This window comes from Maniola jurtina, chromosome 18 (genome assembly GCF_905333055.1).
Source record: "Maniola jurtina chromosome 18, ilManJurt1.1, whole genome shotgun sequence".
NCBI classification, from domain to species: domain Eukaryota; kingdom Metazoa; phylum Arthropoda; class Insecta; order Lepidoptera; family Nymphalidae; genus Maniola; species Maniola jurtina.
The window spans coordinates 4,972,342-4,991,043 of NC_060046.1; the positions used below are offsets into that span (position 1 = coordinate 4,972,342).

Sequence of the window (18,702 nt, forward strand, 5' to 3'; positions counted from 1 at the left end):
TTACGGAGTTCTATTAGCGGCATTGATCTTCCGAGAACGCCGATCGCTGATGCTAAAAGCATCGCGTCTGCTATGGCCCTAAAAGCCAATGCAACAGAGGGAGATTTTGGTGAACGTAAAATGAAACCAGTGAGTTGGTCTATGTAAATGTAGGAATTTAATAGTAAAAAAATATTTCTTATCAACAGTATTTTTAATTTTTACATAAGTATAGGTAAGTAATTATAAAAGTATATTTTGTAATTGGGCTAAAAATCGCATATTAAGTTTAGTGTAGTGTACGGTCTATACCTAGTAGGTGGTAGGCATGTGGTAGGTATCTAAATATAAATTACCTATACAAAATTAAATAATAATTCATAACGATGTTACTTATACAATAATAAAATTGCCATTAGGTATGTCGTCTTGAATAGGTAATAAGTAATTGTAATGTTTGTTATGTTTACAATAAATAACAGTTTTGTACACGTATATTTTATGTACTAGTACATAAAATAGTAGGTAATTATATAAAATACGTTCATCTTACTAGGTATATTGAGATTAGGTACTATTTTAATAACGTCAATAAAATGTCAACGAGTAACAACACAACAGCTATGCACTATGAATAATTAATTATTATTATTGTACCTACTTACCTATTTATATGTAGGTACATAAATAATAACAAAACCGACCAAGTGTGAGAAATTATGATGTTTTTGGTCAAGCTTACAAACTACCTACTTTATGAATTGTTGATTTCAGTATTTGTTGTTCAAATACAATATGTGGTACGTAATATACCGAAATTTCATATTCCTAACTAGTTTAGTTTATGAGATATAACCCCATCAAAAAATGGTCTAAAACTGACTCATTGACGGGCCCCTATTTCTTTATATATTTTGAGTTAAAAAATAGTAAAAAATATATTCGTACTCCGCTGAATTTAGGTCTAGAAAATGATACTCCACATGCTGGGGAAAAAAAAAAATTTTTTTGCATTTTTTTTCTTTTTTCATGTCTGGGAACCACCCTAAAAATAATTTAAGTACTTAATTGAATTTCTTATTCAATATTCGGTTTTGGGTCAATGTTCTTCACCAAATACCAAAATTTCAAATTATTGTAACTTATTTTTTCAAGACCTGTGACATGCGGACAGATAGATTTACTTATTTATTTTTTAAATTAAAGAGGTATTGCAACACAAAGCCGGATATTATTACATTGTTGTTTATAAAACTAGACTTTTATATCGCTTAATGATTTTAAGCTTATTTCGTGGTTCAACGACATTTTATATTATAAATAACGGATACATACCACGACCACGACTCATGCAACTGAGTTGAAATATCGGCAGTTAGACAAAACAAATTAATCTTGGTAGGTGTGTACCTACCCGTTAATTATAATATAAAATATAATATTTACCCTGTTGTCTCCTATACTTACAAGAATAGAAATCAAAATCCTACTAATATATCTACTTATGCATTATATCACTTATTTTTATGCCTAGCCCTGCCCATTTTTGTGCGTTTCTTACATTAAATAAAGGTACTTACCTTTTATTAGGTAAATTATATATTCGCGCTAAAATAGAACGAGTTATTTACTTAATTTCAACCTTCAAAAAAGAACAATGCTTGGGTAGTAAAAAATATATACTATTATCATTATTAGGCATATACTACTTATATTATATTATAAATGCGTATTTATCCTCTACCTTTTGTATATCACAAGTTCTTCGGCATACAATTCTTTAATTTATAATCTCAGATAGAATACTATAAAACAGAAGCTATAAGTAGGTATCTATAAACCTAGATACACAAAAATATAATAAAATATCTGATTAAGATCTTCATGAAACTAAAATGGGACCACCTCTAAAGTATGACTTACCAAACAAAAAAGAATTATCAAAATCGGTTTATATTTGACGGAGTAATCGAGTAACAAACATAATATACAAAAAACAACATACAGTCGAATTGAGAACATTTTCTTTTTTTGAAGTCGGTTGAAAAAAAAAAATTGTCTACAAAAATACACAGTGAAACATTAATCTATGGCAAGTGTTCGGAATGATCCAACGTCTATAGAGGCATCAGTCTTATTCTTTTCAGGAACTCGCCACAGGTTTTCGTCTATTAACTGCTCTCTGTAAAGAAAACAATATTATTTGAATATAACTCTAAATTTAAAAAACTCCCGACACAAAAACTTCTATAAGAAAACTAGTAAAGAGCTGATAACTTTCAAACGGCTTAACTGATTCTTCGATAATAGCTAAGAACACTCTCGATCAAGCCACCTTTCAAACAAAAAAACTAAATTAAAATCGGTTCATTCGCTTAGGAGCTACGATGCCACAGACAGATACACAGATACACACGTCAAACTTATAACACCCCTCTTTTTGGGTCGGGGGTTAAAAATAATAAGTAATCGATCAAAAGTATAGTACGACAGATTGAAATGGCAATCGGGGAAGGAAAGCCCGCACACCCGCACCGTGCTAACCCAATGCGGACGAGCGCGGGTGACGTGCGGGTGTGCGGGGCGTCCCCCCGCCTCATACCCCGATTGCCATCTCAACTTATTGTTGAGATGGCAATACGGGATATACCTTAATATTATACCTTATTATTATAGGCATATAATTATTTTGACGATTCAAAAGCACTTGTAAAAGTTTATTTGAATAAAAATAATATATTTTATTCATATTCTATTCTATTCTATTATATCCTATTCTATTCTATTCTACTCCACTCCACTACACTCCACTCCACTCCATTCCATTCCATTCTATTCTATTCTATTCATAACGCGCACTACGAACAAACTCCTCTTACATTAATTTTCAATTATATTTTATTACTAGCTGATGCCCGCAGCTTCGCCCGCGTGGATTGGTCAGATCCCCTGCAGCATCAGGATTGAGGAGTTGGACTCCAAATTTTTTATGAAACAAAGTCGCAAAGTTCCTCTATCGATTAAAAAAGAAATGACGCAAATCGGTTCAGAAATCTCGGAGATTTCGGTGTACATAGGTAGAAAAACACAACTCCCTTTTTGAAAGTCGGTTAAAAAAAGTAGCCTATGTTACTCCCTGGTCAATTCTCTACTTGTCTGTGAAAATTCCGTCAAAATCGGTTCAGCCGTTCCCAAGATTAGCCTTTTCAAACAGACAGACAGACAGACAGACAGACAGACAGACAGACAAAAAATTTAAAAACGTGTGATTCAGTTATAGGATCGTTCAAATAACCATATGATCTTAATATGCGGTAGTTATTTCGAAATTACAGACAGACACTCCAATTTTATTTATTAGTATAGATATAGATTATAGGTAACATTTACCGCAGCCTCATAATAAGTTGGATAGTGTCCTCCGTAATTTCGGCCATGGAGGGTCGGGAGCCGCCATAGTCTTCAGGCAAGTCTTCCTTCTTTATGTATTTGTACAAGGTCTCGGATTTGGGCGGATGGAAATGTATCTGTATGTAAATAGAAGCAGCAGATTAAAATATCGTAGATAAATCGATTATATACGATTTTCGTGATCGTCATATTATGTGGGACAACGCAGGGTTAGCATAGGCGGAGACATTTTCTCCCCGGGATAGGATAAAATGTTTATCCACTCACACAGTTATATCCACTCTTCGAACCACAAACAGTGTATAAAATGGGGGAAAAGACTTGTCAGTTTTTGGAAGTTTTTACTTTACCTGCTTGTCCTATAAGGCACTGCTACCTGCCAAATTTCATAATTCTAGGTCAACGGGAAATACTTAGGTTGGTATGAGTTGTGTTTGGATTATGGTTGGGCTATGTTTGGGTTATACTTGGGTTGTTTTTGGGTTGCAAACAACATCTGCAAAAGTGCGAAACATCTTTTTAATTTTTTAATAATTGAAAGCTCTATGAGAATCAAACCCACGTCCCATATCGAGGATAAAATTGTCTCCGAAATGGGGATAAACTTCCTCTCTCCCCTGTTGAGAGAGGTGGACAAGTTTTATCCCTTGTCAGTGGATTTATGTCGCGGGATAAAAATGTTGGCTCCTGCCCATGCTGTACAAATATGAGTCGGTCGAAAACGTACCAGTTCAGTAACCTCTTTCTTCATGAAAGGCTTCAGAACTCCGTATATTTTGTCTATAAATGGCGGTGCGTTGATCACGTGCACCTGCTTTAATCTAATCGGGATCGCATCCTGAAATAACATTAGATTTTAAAAACTCCGAAGTTCAAATCTTTTTTTTTCCAGTTTATAGACTAGCGCTTGGATGCAATCAGACCTGGTGGCAAGTTATTATTAAACAAAAGCTAGTGATTACATTGATACAATTAAGTTTTAGAGTATTTTAGAGTACATAGTATTAAATTTTAGAGAACATATTCACATCTTTTTCTTGCCATTGTTCCTTATAAGAAAAGGAAAGATGAATTAAAGCTAATTTAATTTAGAACTGTCAAACCTCGTGACTTTAGGTGCCAGTCTTGAGCAAAGTGTTTCAAGAAGTGTACCTAGCACTAAAATTTGTTCTTTTGTTAAAAATTCATTTACTGTTCTGTTTCAGTAATATTATAAAGAAAAGGATGCAGATACTCTAGTTTAGAGAAAAATATTAGTATCGACGCCATCTCGATCTATTTCGAATGTATAATCTGGGGGGTTAGGCTAAAAATATATCAATCATTAAAGGACAGCATCAATTAAGGGGGGCAGCTTATCTTACCTCCTGATATTTAGACAATCTCCTAGCAACGGAGATATTCATCTTCGTAAGAAACCTGAGGGTCACATCTCTGACGTCCATGAGCACTATGTCAGCCTCATGGAGTACGTCGCTGTCCAGGAATCTCGCGTCCGTGCTTAGAAAGAAAAGCTTCGTATCCAGGGTATAGTCATAGTTTTCAAGACCTGGATCATTTATTTGATACACGAATAGGCATCTGTTATCCGATGTTGTGTAGGTTCCGAGATTTCTGGAAATAAAAAAGTTCTTTCTATATTATTTAAGTAAGTATAAATATCTTTTCAACAGTCAATTATAAATCAATTTATGGCTGTAATGAATTGAATGAATGTATGGATGATAATTAGTGGCTAATTACTTATTATTTTATATCAACTTAACTAAAGACTAACGCTACGATTCCAAAGTCTGAGATGTAGGTATCGTACTACAACAAACAGCTACCTACTCATACATACTAATATTTATAAATGCGAAAGTGTGTCTGTTTGTCTGTCTTCTACGTTTTCACGGCCCAACCGCTGAACCAATTTTAATGGGTACAGACTTGGGATACATCACGGGGAAGGACATTTTTATCCCGGAAAATCAAAGAGTTCCTACGGGATTTAAAAAAACCGAAAACCACGGGAACGCGAAGCCGCGGGCATAATGTGTTATAAACCTTACACCGCGCCGCATCAGTAGAATGGAGGGCATACTACGAATAAATAAGGAGTACCTACGGATAAACCAGACGGACTGTAGCTGAACGAAGCTTGTTTAATGAAAAATCGTAAAAAATTGGTAGGTATTCTTACATGATTTTGAGAATCTTCTGCATATGTGGAGACAAAGGGTCACGATTGGTCAATAAATCAGTGCAATTTGATCTCACTGAGAAAAACAAATTTAAGGTAGCCTTCGCTTTCTCTATATCGTAGTAACAGCTGTGGGCGAAACGCAGTAGAAGTTTGTCATCTGTAAAAAATTAAAACTTTTTTAAGTCTTCTAACTTTTAAGGTTCGCTCGGTAGGAAAGTGTGCCTGTCTGTCTGTTTGCCTGATGTTAGCTTTTCACTGCCTATTACTTTCAACCGATTTTAAGAGGATTTATACCTGGGAAAACTAAGCAAGTTTAGCCATTTACCCGAATTCTGACACAGAGTTAGTGCTGGGGACACGGAATTAGGAATCAGCTTAGCTTTGTGTGGACGGACATAAGTATTCGTCAAGGAAAGTCATAGGGATATTTAAAAAACCTAAATCATCTGTTTTGGGGCATCATCTATTTGGTACAGGGATAACAGTTAACATCCACGATCTAACGGTAAGTAAATAGACTAGTAGACTACTTTTTCCCGAAAATTTATAGTTCTCAACGGATTTCTGAAATCCTATATCCACGCGGAAGAAGTAGCAGGCATTATCTGGTAAGTAAATAAATAAAGATCATTTCAAAAGTCGGTAAGTACTTACTTACTTAATTTTTTTTTTAAACCGAATGAATTATTTCAATATACAATCTCGCTAGAGTGCCCGGGCCGTCTTTACTTTCGCTAATTAAACGAAATTAAGTAATGTGTATTTCGCTGAGTCAATTTAATGCGTAACTCGCAAACAACCAGTTCAGTATATAATAAAATTCACTTTTATGTGTTAAATATAACTTATGGCCTCAAGCTTCTAAAAAAACTTATATATGTTCTCATATTTGCTATTTTTATATTAAACATGATTTCCACGGAAACTTGAACAATACATAGGATATTGTGTTTAGGTAGGTAGGTAGGTATGGTATAAGTCTACTGCATAATTAAGTACGAAATATGGTGTTAATTAATTTAAATTACCTAGTTGAATTATGTATAATGTACTTATTATATGCATTTTTAAAACTATGAACACTAACACTAAATAGGTACTCTATCCCACACATTTTGTTTCTTTAGAAATAAATTATAAGATCTAGTGGTTCCGGGATCTTGCCTTATATTTATTACAACCCATCACACTATAATATTATAAAGGAGAAAGTTTGTATGTGTGTGTGTGTATGTTTGTTACTCCTTCACGCAAAAACTACTGGACGGATTGGGCTGAAATTTAGAATGGAGATAGATTATACCCTGGATTAGCACATAGGCTACTTATTATTCCGGAAAATCAAAGAGTTCCCACGGAATTTCAAGAAAACCTAAATACACGCGAACGCAGTCGCGGCCATCATTTAGTAATTGCATAATTATTGTGTTTGGTTCCTAAAGCTACTCCATTAAACTACACTTTCTTTGCTCACCTATATCTTTTGGAAGATGCGGCTGTTTGTTTACCCACTCTCTTAATTGCTGAACACATTTTGATTGTTCTTCTGAGACTTTCTTAGACATAATATATATTGAAGCTACCTGGAAAGTAAATGAAACATTACAATTACGTTAAACTAGCTAATTACAGTAATCAGTTAGTAATGTCTGTCGTAGAACCGACGACGGCCGATGGGGCCGACGTGTTCTGGAGTGGAGACCGCGTACCGGTAAGCGCAGTGTGGGACGACCTCCAGCCCATTGGACCAATGACCTGAAGAAGGTGGCGGGGAGCGGGTGGATGAGGAAGGCGGAGGACCTTGTTTGGTGGCGCGCTCTTGGAAAGGACTATGTCCAGCAGTGGATACAAACAGGCTAATGGATTGGATTGGATATATGTACCTACCCGCGGGGTGACTCACTAACTCAGTATAGGATAGGTACATGTCATCTCGTAAAGAGATCGTATCGCTACAAAAAGTGGTAGTGGGTGATGCCCCTTAGCCCTTGACTGCGATCTCACCTAGTGGTAAGTGATGATGAAGTCTGATAGTAGCGGTAAGCATAACTTGGAAGGAATATGGCAGTTTTTACTAGAACCCATACGCCTTATCCCTTTTTACGCGGCATCGTACCAGAATGCTAAATCGTTTGACGGCACGTCTTTACCAGTAGGGTAGTAACTAGTAAGTAACTAAACACGGCCGTAGCCCGCAGCCTTCCACGAGACCAGAGACAATTTAAAAATAGTGAAAGGGAATCGAACCCGGGACCTCTCACTTGTAACACCACAACGCTCACCACTGCGCCAGAAGGTCATCATATCCAACGTCGTTGATGTCTACATGCTGATGATGATGATTTACCTAATCATCATTATGAATCAACTACTCTTTGATATAATTATTATGTTGCCAATGTGTCCGCGCATGTATCTGTTTTGATAAAAATCAGAAAAAACCGGCCAAGTGCAAATCAGATTCGCCCACCGTGGGTTGCGTGCACGGGTATTTTTTCCGACATTTTGCACGATCAATCAAAAACTATTATGCATAAAAATAAATAAAAATCTTTTTTAGAATGTACAGGTAAAGCCCTTTCATAATAATATGAAACCCCACTTGGCACAGTTATGTTACTTTGAAAATTTAAATACATTTTAATTTTTTTTTAATGATGTAACTAAAAATTCACGGTTTTCGGATTTATTCCTTTACTTGTGCTATAAGAGCTACCTACCTGCCAAATTTTATGATCAACGGGAAGTACCCTATAAGTTTTCTTGACAGACACGACAGACGGACAGACACGACAGAGGGACAGACGCGACAGACAGACAACAACGTGATCCTATAAGGGTTCCGTTTTTCCTTTTGAGCTACGGAACCCTAAAAAGCCAAGAATGAAGAAGTTGGCGAGATAAGACAGTAATTGACATTAATTATGTCGGCATTACGTAAGTTTTTTGTTATAAGTCATAACTATAGCTAAGAATAAGTCATAACTAAGAAGTAAATTAAGTTAGGTAATTACTTTATACTTATACTTAATCAGAATTTAAAATAGATAAGCAAGTGAGAGAAATAACAATTTGGTAGGTTTCTAACTGATATTCTGTTTGTTTTGTAATTTAATCATAATGTCACGTCCAAACAACTACAATCAAGCGAATTTTTAACCGACTTCCAAAAAAGGAGGAGGTTCTCAATTCGTCGGGATCTTTTTTTTTTTTTTTTATTTTTTTTTTTTTTTTTATGTATGTTCCCCGATTACTCAAAGACCCCTGGACCGATTTGGAAAAATTTTTTTTTGTTTGAAAGGGTATACTGTGCAGGTGGTCCCATATAAATTTGGTGAAGATCTGATGAATATCTTCGGAGATGGAGAACAGAACTCCTCAATGGATAGGAGCAAATTGCTCGCGATCAGTGTAATAGCTTAGTAAACAGTAGGGTTTTAACTGGGCACAGCATATTATAGTACAGTAGGGCCACTAAAAATTGTGAAATAAAAAATTTTCAAAAGAAAAATAAAACCGACTTCAAAAACGACAAACACTAAAAAGTAAAAAATAACTTTTGTTTAGCTACACGTGTAATGCACCTAGGTGTGAAGTCGGGCGAGCTTCACTCTTGGATTTCTAATTTTGTTTTAATATGCTCGCTCGACTTCATACCTAGGTGCATTACACGTGTAGCTAAACAAAAGTTATTTTTTACTTTTTAGTGTTTGTCGTTTTTGAAGTCGGTTTTATTTTTCTTTTGAAAATTTTTAACAATTATGTTTTCGAAATGATATTTTTATTTATTACAGTTAAACATTTTTTCAATTCTTATACGTCTCGGTTGTAGGTATACGTTTGTCTCCAAGACGTGACGCTTTACAGCATATTGGGAATCGATAAAAATGTTATTTCAAAAACATAATTGATAAAATTCGCTTGATTGTGATTGTTTGGACGCACAGTTTGGACGTCACCGTTCTAGCGAAACTTTCATGTCTCTTCCATAGACCTAATAATACATACAATACATAATACATATCCATAACGATTGTTATACAATGACATCTGTGTATGCAGTAGACGGGTCATTTCGAACATTTCTGCGGGCTGCCACTCTTTTTGGCTTTTGATGGCCGGTGTCATACCAATTTTAATAGTTTCTTATTTAACACGATTTATGTTCGAAATGACCCGTCTAGCATGTAATGTAAATAGAGGTCGTTGGTGTAACATAGGATAGGTGGCGGTGCCCGCGCCACGTCTCGTACTTCTATGTAAAATTCTATGTAAAATGCGCCTAGCAACAATCCGAGAAGTAATAGGTAGGTACAGGAGTTCTGTGGTAGGTACCTAACGGTAGAACAACATTCCGAGGTCCAAACCGACGGATTCGCTTATCACAATCAGTCAGAACAATCACGATAAGCCGTGAGAAAAACTCTCGAAGAAATAAAATTATTATACTACCTATACTAACTAATAAGAAACCTTATTTAAAAATAGCGATGTTTTAACTTTAACCTTTTAACTCAATTTTTTTTACGCAAACCTTTGGAAACATCTCCTTAGGAAAATTTGGGACTTGGGGAGTTGGGCAAGGCCGGAATGTTCATATTTATTTCACGATTCTTACGTAGAGAGTTTCATGGAAATCGGTTTAGTGACAGTGTATGCAAAAGGGCATAAAGCCGTAACAACGTAGTACCTACCTATTCAAAGAGTGGGAAATATGTAGGTAGGTAATTAGATAAGGGAGAGTTAAGGTGTAATTCCTCAAGCATGTCATAAGTCAAGCTCAATAAGCCTTCTTCAATAATCCTGACCTTAACGATGATGCCATTCTACATCAATCGATTGCACCTTGGTGATCACATCAATACACTACAGCTTATATGTTGCACTAAACACAGGATTAAAGACTCTATATGCTACGGAGTAACCTTCAAAATCCCATAAAATAATTCCGTACATTATAATATTTGGACCGAGTCTCTGACGTTAAGGTAAAACACTTAAAAATATTTCCACAAATAGTTTCCCAATACATAGAATGAAAACCAATGTTTTGGTTTCCTAATAAGTATGCATTCTATTCCGTTAGGTACACCTAGTACAGTCATAGAGAAAAGTTGTTAGAAGTAATGTAGATATAATACTTACGATTGTATGGCGAATAATTGACACCCAAGTGCGATAATCACATTCACAAAAATATTATAATAAAAAAAACTTGTAATACGTCAAGTGAGCGGCACGACTCCGCTAGCACTGGGACCTTGGGGCTTGGTTCCATGTCATTGCGAACGCGTCGCAAGAGTTTTGTAATTTGTACAGTGATTCATCTCGTTTCCTACTACAATATTTATTACAAGTAATTTGACTACAGAAAAGAAGAAATAATATTATTATGACAATCATGTACAGTTGGCGTCAAATAAAAACAGCTCGTCATGCTGAGAGTGGAGGTGATGTGTATGCAATGGAAAATTGTTATGTACTTTCCTACAACGCGAGAAGAGAGATGTTGACTGATGGACTGATAGCGCAGCTACACAGCTATCGGCTCGTCGCCGCCGTCGCGCCTTCATAGTACCTATCACCAAATAGATCGATAAATCGCCAACTGCGCAGGTACAAGATCACAATTCTTTTGTAGCGGTATGCGGAACCTGACGATCTGTCTAGCGCAAAGACGTAATAACTTATAAATAACTTATAGCCCCAGGTTCGATTCCGGGCTGCTCTAATTTCTAAATTTGTTCAGGCAAAGGGTTCTTATCAAAGAAAGGGTGTGTTGTCAAGAAGTAAATTGAGGTGGTTGTGAAAAAGAGTTGGAAAGTACATATTGTTGCACTATGTCAAGGCGCTATAAAGACAGGTTCACTCACCTTGTTGCAATGATGAGATGACTCATACGTCGAACATATCTACAGCTATGCTATATTACAGATATTTTGGAAGTCGCCATAAAATTCACAGTAGCTGGTAGGTAGATAGTACTAGATTGTTAATTTGCCTTCAGCCTTAGGTTTATCTAATCTGTGGATCGGCAATCGGTCTCGGTATATTAGCAAAACCTTGGTAGGTATAAAAATTGATAGATTACCTCAAGGTAAAATACCTTACCTACCTTGCAAAGGATGGACGTCAGTCATACTATAATAGCACAGTTTTAACTGTGATAATAGTAACCTATCTAAATTATGGATTTCGAATAATTTAAAAACCAAAGCACCAACAACGAACATGCTAGGAAAAGAAAAAGAAGCAGACTCCTTGTAATCTAAAGCCATTGGATCCAATCCAATATAATAATATAAATAATATATTATTAAGTATAAAGTAGGTAGGTGCTACGTATTTCAGATGATAGCATGATAGGATCCTTTTTATCTACTCAAGCTACAATATCTATCGATTGGTGCAACTTTCCAATCTTTCAAAATTAGCGCCAAATTACCAACATAAATGCGTCAAGAATAAAGGCACCACTATATTATATCTTATCAAAGGTACCTACTTTGCTTGTTTTCATAAAGCCAGTATTATAAAATTTACTATGTGGACTATTTTTGTTTTTTTTAAAATATTAATATTACATTGTTTATTTTTTTATTTTGAATGAACCTCAATATCATAGACTAGGACTATGTACAGACAAAGGTTGTGCTTTTTGATCAAAAGAATCCAGAATCAGGCAATCATTTAAAAAAAAAAAGATGTTGTCCGCTTTTAGTCTTTGCAGATTAGACAGAAAGTAGTAAAATTATCGCATTACAAAGAGAATTTTTAAAATATTTAATTTTGATGTAATTCATTTATCAAATTATAATTGTTTTTAAATCGTGCCTATTTTCCTTATATTTCCTTTTAACTATAAAAAATATGATCTGGTTTTATTCATATAGCAACACCGTCTGCTACAAGTTTGCGCATGCGCCGAATGGCGATATTTCAGTGAATAATCTTTGAAATAACATTTTTTAACTATGAAATTTTGTCGTTAGTTGGTATATATTTAGGTAAAGTTTTAGCTAATTAAATTCCATAGATTGAACTTTAAAAAACAGGATTCCTAAATTACAGTTATAAAGTGACTAAAGTGTACCATTGGTGGCCATTACAAAACCTAAACTTTTTTATCAGGACAAATGTCCATTTGATGTTTCGGCGACGTTGTGAAGCTAATCATAAATTGCGTACGGTGTTTGTATCTGCTTGCGATTTAATCATATAAAGTGCTGTGAACTTAACCTGAAGCCATCTCCGCAAAATATCTGTTTCAATACGATTAGCGCCGACAGATTTTATTTGGGTTGACTTCTCACATCGAACAGGAGCTGTCAATTGTTAGGGTTTTCCGATTGTTATTTCACTCTTAGTATCGATGTTAGTCAACTAATAAGAAATATAACACGCCCTTTGATCAAATTGCATAGTTGTCCGTGTAAAAGTCATCAGTCATCACCACCATACAGAGCTTGTTGTTACTGTTCAGTGAACATAACATTGGCACGGCGACCCGTACAATAATCGTGCTCCTTTTCTGGATGAGTTGTATCAAAATTATCAGTTGTCATTATCAGTCGTAAAAGCGCAGTCATCAATTACTAAAAGATTTCCCGTTAGTCGGTTCGCGAGTCGCCGAAACATCTGTGTCGTTGCAGTGAAAATGATTTTGAGATAAATTACAAAAATATAGTGTTGTGTTGAAAAAGAGAAAAAAAACGTATTATTGAAGTGTGTGGTGTGGATTGCTGGTGAGTGCAGTGGCATGGCGAGGTTGCAGTGCAGAGGCCGGGGGCTGTGGTGACATGGACTGCGGTGCGGTGTGGCCCCGACTGTCGGTGGGCATTGGGCGTGATCAGCCAGGCTGGGCTTAGCCTGCATTCACTAGTATTATGAATAAGCGTGAGGGTAACAAGGACAAGGAACGTCAGAGCGACGACAAAAGAACATCCACGTAAGATCACCTTTGCATATCTATCAGTAATATGAGTAGAGTAGGCTCAAAGGCTTGTAGTGAACACGCTACAGTATCTATACAGTTATTAGCGTTCACTCTTTTCTATTTCATTAATAATAATAATTATGATCTATGAACAATTGTAACATACAAACTACAATTAAATAGATCTACCTATGATATTGCTATCAGTATGGTATGACTATGCTAACAGTTGACATATCATAGTATCTAGTTAGACTACGAATCAGTCTTGCTTATTTCAGTGATAAGCTGAATAAAATTATGAATATAACCTAAAATTTTAAGCTCATACATCTAAATGTTTCAATTAAATAGATTCATTTTTATTAGTAGTATCTATGGTTATGTTAATAGTTCACACATTTAGATATTCAGTTATTTTTTTAGAATTTCTTTAGTCTTGTTTATGAATAGGCACATCTACTATCTAGAATTAAATTTCTTTAATAGTGTAAGAGGAGGGTGGCTTTTATTTATTTATTTATGTAAAACAAGTATGTATTTATATAACACATATACTTATATATCATTGTTGTAACAACATAATTTATATTGCTGTTATGTTGTCTCAGCAAAATTAAGAGAATTAAGTTCCAACTACATTTTAGTACTTAATAAAATAACACATACAAACTACTGAAGAGGTGTCAAGAAACTTCAATTTGTGGTTATGTTATCTGAATTAGTTATTTATTTGGCTTTATATAACATTAAAAGTACAGCACACTATACAAAATAACTAAATTGCTTCTTATGTAAGAATCTAACTTACAATCTGTATGAGTTTTTATTATAGCAATGCTTTGAATATTTGAATAAGTAGAAAACTTATAACTTACATTCACTTAATAACTTAAGTAAGTAAGATGTAGTAATTTATTAATTTAATAACTTATACTATGCATTTCAATTGAGAAATCAATGGCAATATATTTTGTAACTCACATACAGTAGAATCACACTAATCTGGCAGTATTAAAAACTAGAGGGTGCTGGATTATTGGGTTTGGATAACTGGATTGTATAAAAAAATCATAATAAATAAAATGAAGCATTTCATAAGGTAATACAATGTAATTGTGTTCATGTTCTATATGTTTTTTATAACTGTAACATATCTCACAATTAACTCATTTCATAGTTTTAAAGTAATCCTTAATTGAGGTCTGTTTTTGTGCAATTTGTAGTCCTTAGGTAGGTCCTTGTAGGTGCCGGATTATTGGATTTGTCAGTCTATTCAATTATTCAAAAAAAGTATACCTAATTTAAAAAGCATATTATGTATTAATTCAGAATGTAAACTATCGTCATACTAAATTTTAGCCAATTCGGCTCAGTAATTGTGGCATGAAGGAGTAAGAAACATCCAAACTTTCACTTTAATAGTATTGAGTAGTAAGATTGTAAAACAACAAGATTTGAATATGGCAGATTATCTTAATTGAAAAGCTTAGTGCAAATGTTGCCAAATGCCTCTGCATTAGTATGTAAACACTACTTCCTGGTATTGTATACTTTAAAAATAATACCTATTCAGCATAAGCTAATGAAAACACCTTAATCAACAACAGAAATATATCATAAACAGCTGGTAACACAATAAGAAAATAATATAACACACATACTTAACACAGATTATTATTGAATACTTAACAAGTATTTCTTTAACCTCAAATGGCTTGTTATTATTGGCTTGCTTTACTAATGCAATTAAATGCATTATATTAAGTATAAAAGAGTAAATCTCATATTATAACAGACTATTATGTCATGATGATGTACACTATCTGTAAACTAAACTAAATTCAGAGGTTGAATCTAGTGCTATTCTTTTCCACAGGGTGCATTGAGAAACACTAAACTAAATTGACTGGTGCAAATGTAGTGCTACCCGTTTCACTGTTCGTTCTTGCTTTTGCTGAAAAGGATAGGTTTAGTTTTATACAATCTTAAAATTAAACTAAACTGTTGTCAGTTTAGTTTGATTTTAAGATTGTGTACAACAGAATTGGTATCATTTTCCAGTTTAGTTACAACAGATTTAGCAATATACATGATAATAATATGTCTACACATGCAAAAACAATTGAGATATTATGTCTAACATTTACTATTTACATTGGTTAACCTATATTATGAATCATTTTCTTAAGTAGGTACTTTGCTTACTAACTAATTGTGAATAAGTAATTTTTTTCCATATCTTAGGTATGTTTTGTTTTTCAATTTAATTATGTAATCATTAATGGTTGAAAGGGTTTTAGCATAAAAAACATATTGAACAATATTTTGTGAAACTTCATTGCTGTGAATCTCAGACAGGACATAATGTTTTTGTATTATTTTTTAGACAAATAATTACTTAAGTATTGACTATTGAGTGAAAAGGGGAAATAAAATAAAATTATAATGTTAGATAATTAGGACACCTTTATTTGATTATTGACTAATCTAACTATATTTTATATAGTGTTATAGGGGCTTTACCCTTATCAAAAATGCAGATTAACATCTAAAAATCTTTAATATCAATTTTATTCCATACAAACCTTTCATTTGTTTCAGTCAAAAATATTATTTCCATTTAATGTGTTGTGTTTAAGTTTTTATTTTATATACATACATATAAATTACAATGAAAATAATTGGGAAGAGTAGTTACATATTATGTATAGTCCGCATGAATCTTCTTGGCAGTTGAGTGAACATAGTTACAAATCGTTTGTGCATCACTTATAGCCTCTTCAGTTTATGTGTGAGTAATGTGACGTAGAGTACACAGTAATAGAAATAACAATCTAAAAAATAACCAAACACATCAGCTGTTGTCAAATGTACAGGGGTGGAAGGTAACTTAGAAATGTGTTTAATGTTGTGAATCCAATCTAATCTCTAAGATTAATGCATAAAATTGTAATGAGTAATCAGCATACATACTGACTTATTTGCAATCAAAATATAAAAAACAGTATCAAATACCTACCAGTAAAAAGATACAATTATTTGATGCACAACTCCTCTTTGACACCTATGACACCTATAATAAATTAGTCATTGCATTGAAGTTAGCAAACTTTATGTAATCGCCGAAAAGATTTATGGGGACTATAATTTCTGTAACAATGAAGGTAGACCTAACTATAGTATAGTATAGATATACAGAATATTTTTATTTGATACTAGCTGTGCCCGCGACTTCGTTCGCGTGGAATAGTGACTTTTCGGGCAGCGTGATTCCTTAAATTGACATAACTTTTTTATTTATGAACCGATTGACATGAAATAAACACTAAATCTTAAGTGAAGCTTACTACAATATATTAGTGAAAACCGTATCTAAATCGAATAAGCCGTTTCTGATATTAGCGTGCACAAACACACAGACAAACAGACAAACAGACAGAAAAAAAATTAATTACAATTTCGGGTTCGGCATCGATATAATAACAACCCCTGCTACATTTTTTTTATATATTTCCATTGTACAGACACCACTTTTCTACAATTTTATTATATGTATAGACTATAGATGATTGGTGTGTATTTATATGTAAATGTATGCCTTAAGTAAATGACAAACTGTGCCAACATAGCTGTAGATTATGCTCAAACTAACTGTGATAGATCCAGGAATTCCCATCAAAAAGGATGGTAGGGTAAACATACCCATTAAGAATTTTTGTAGGTACATGCAAATGATCATACTTATAATGTCACAAACCTTACCAACTAAGAGCAACTGTACAGGTGCTTTTCATTCCCTTTCCATAGTTAAGTTTTTTAAAATCTTTAAACCATAAACTCTCTTCTCTTGCACATCAATTATGTGAAAACTGTGTGGTGTGAATTTATCAATGTTTCTCTACCTTGGTTTAAGATTATTATCTTGTATGTTATTCTTTGTTTACAAATATATATAAAATTTATACTTACTTAAGTACTTAACATACATAATTTGATAAGTCTATAAATAATATTCAAGTGAGATTAGCTTCTGTGAGATAGCTAGTTCAATTTTAAATTAAATGTCCACTAGCAAGCTCTCCCTGCATCCTTTATTAAGGGTTGTGATCTCTTTCCAATAATAATATGTATTGAGAGAAGTTTTATTGGGATAAGAACTACCAATAAAACTTGCAGAAATCTGCTTTGGCAAGTCACTTGTACTATAGCAGCAAGCATTTTAATGCAAGTGATTTATCAAATCAAACTTTTCCAAACCTATAAGAAATTGTGGAAATTCCTTGCCAGGACATACTTGGCCTCAGAGTCGCCATGCCTTATCATAAAAATAAGAAATACCGCTCAAGTGCGAGTCAGACCCCTATAAGAAGAGTTTCATACCATGGTACAAAAAAAGCAATTTTTCTATAATGTTTACACAAATTCATTGTTTTTGGATTATTCCCTTAACTTGTGCTATAAGACCTAGCTACCGGCTAAATTTCATGATTCTAGGTGCCTAGGGAAGTACTCTTATAGGTTTTCTTGACAGACAAAGACAACCAAGTGATCCTATAAGGGTTCCTTTTTTTCTTTTGTGGTATGGAACCCTAAAAATGCTGTAAATTATAATTCTTACCACTAAAATAAGGTAAAAATGTTTTATTATTATATTTAAGTAAGAAGTAGCATGTCTCTCTTTTCATCATTGAAAGGATTTATCATGTTATCCATATTCAGTTATCTTAAGTTTCTATATATTACTTACATCTGATTATTATTACTTATCTTAATTCTTTATCAATAATTCAGAAAATTGTCTATTGACTGCTATACATTTCTCAGTTGCTCAGCCAGTGTAAGCTGCTGTATCCATACAGTCAGTCAAATCTCCTGTATCTTAAAAACTTGGTTGATTGTATTTGTGTTTTATAAACAAAATCATACTTACAACTGATTTGATAGTTATTGAATGTCTTTATTAGTTAAATCAACTAGTTTCTAGTTAATGGGTGGTAAATAAACATGTTATGGACCTACTATATGTATCCAGCTTATGTATCTTAATATACTGGGCATACGCCTGACGCAGCAGCACAGAGTCAATACATCTTGATGTTACTATAATTTATTAATAAGCTAGTGAATCACAAATTGTAAACATCTTGTATCTCACACAATACCCTTGATAACATTTCTTAATAAA

General features: G+C 33.8%; 2 protein-coding genes and 1 long non-coding RNA gene across 30 annotated transcripts in view; 1 reads left to right on the plus strand and 2 right to left on the minus strand.

Moving 5' to 3' along the window:
• Window positions 1–25: 25 nt before the first annotated feature.
• LOC123874465 lies at window positions 26–13,394 on the minus strand. The gene is made up of 3 exons (XR_006797926.1): window positions 13,384–13,394; window positions 7,833–7,838; window positions 26–78 (listed from the first exon to the last, which is right to left on the minus strand). It is a non-coding gene; the product is annotated as an uncharacterized LOC123874465 (long non-coding RNA).
• LOC123874461 (alpha-tocopherol transfer protein-like) lies at window positions 1,916–11,051 on the minus strand. Of its 3 annotated transcripts, none has more exons than XM_045919844.1 (7): window positions 10,720–11,050; window positions 7,053–7,161; window positions 5,576–5,735; window positions 4,755–5,004; window positions 4,118–4,228; window positions 3,370–3,506; window positions 1,916–2,161 (listed from the first exon to the last, which is right to left on the minus strand). In XM_045919844.1, exons 2-7 carry the CDS (start codon window positions 7,141–7,143, stop codon window positions 2,062–2,064), a joined length of 849 nt encoding a protein of 282 aa, XP_045775800.1. In that variant the 5' UTR covers window positions 7,144–7,161; window positions 10,720–11,050; the 3' UTR covers window positions 1,916–2,061. The 3 variants fall into 3 exon arrangements, with proteins under 3 accessions (XP_045775800.1, XP_045775798.1, XP_045775801.1); XM_045919842.1 differs by having other exon boundaries at window positions 10,724–11,047; XM_045919845.1 differs by having other exon boundaries at window positions 2,123–2,156; window positions 3,365–3,506; window positions 10,724–11,051.
• LOC123874459 (casein kinase I) overlaps window positions 12,478–18,702 on the plus strand; it is a 50,596-nt gene continuing 44,371 nt past the window's right edge. For 16 of the 26 annotated variants that reach the window (XM_045919822.1, XM_045919830.1, XM_045919835.1 and 13 more), the window contains exon 1: window positions 12,478–13,526. In XM_045919822.1, the coding sequence (XP_045775778.1) occupies window positions 13,465–13,526 (62 nt within the window). In that variant the 5' untranslated portion in view covers window positions 12,478–13,464. The remainder of the gene's footprint in view (window positions 13,527–18,702) is intronic. The other 10 variants (XM_045919811.1, XM_045919814.1, XM_045919813.1 and 7 more) reach the window with 10 other exon arrangements.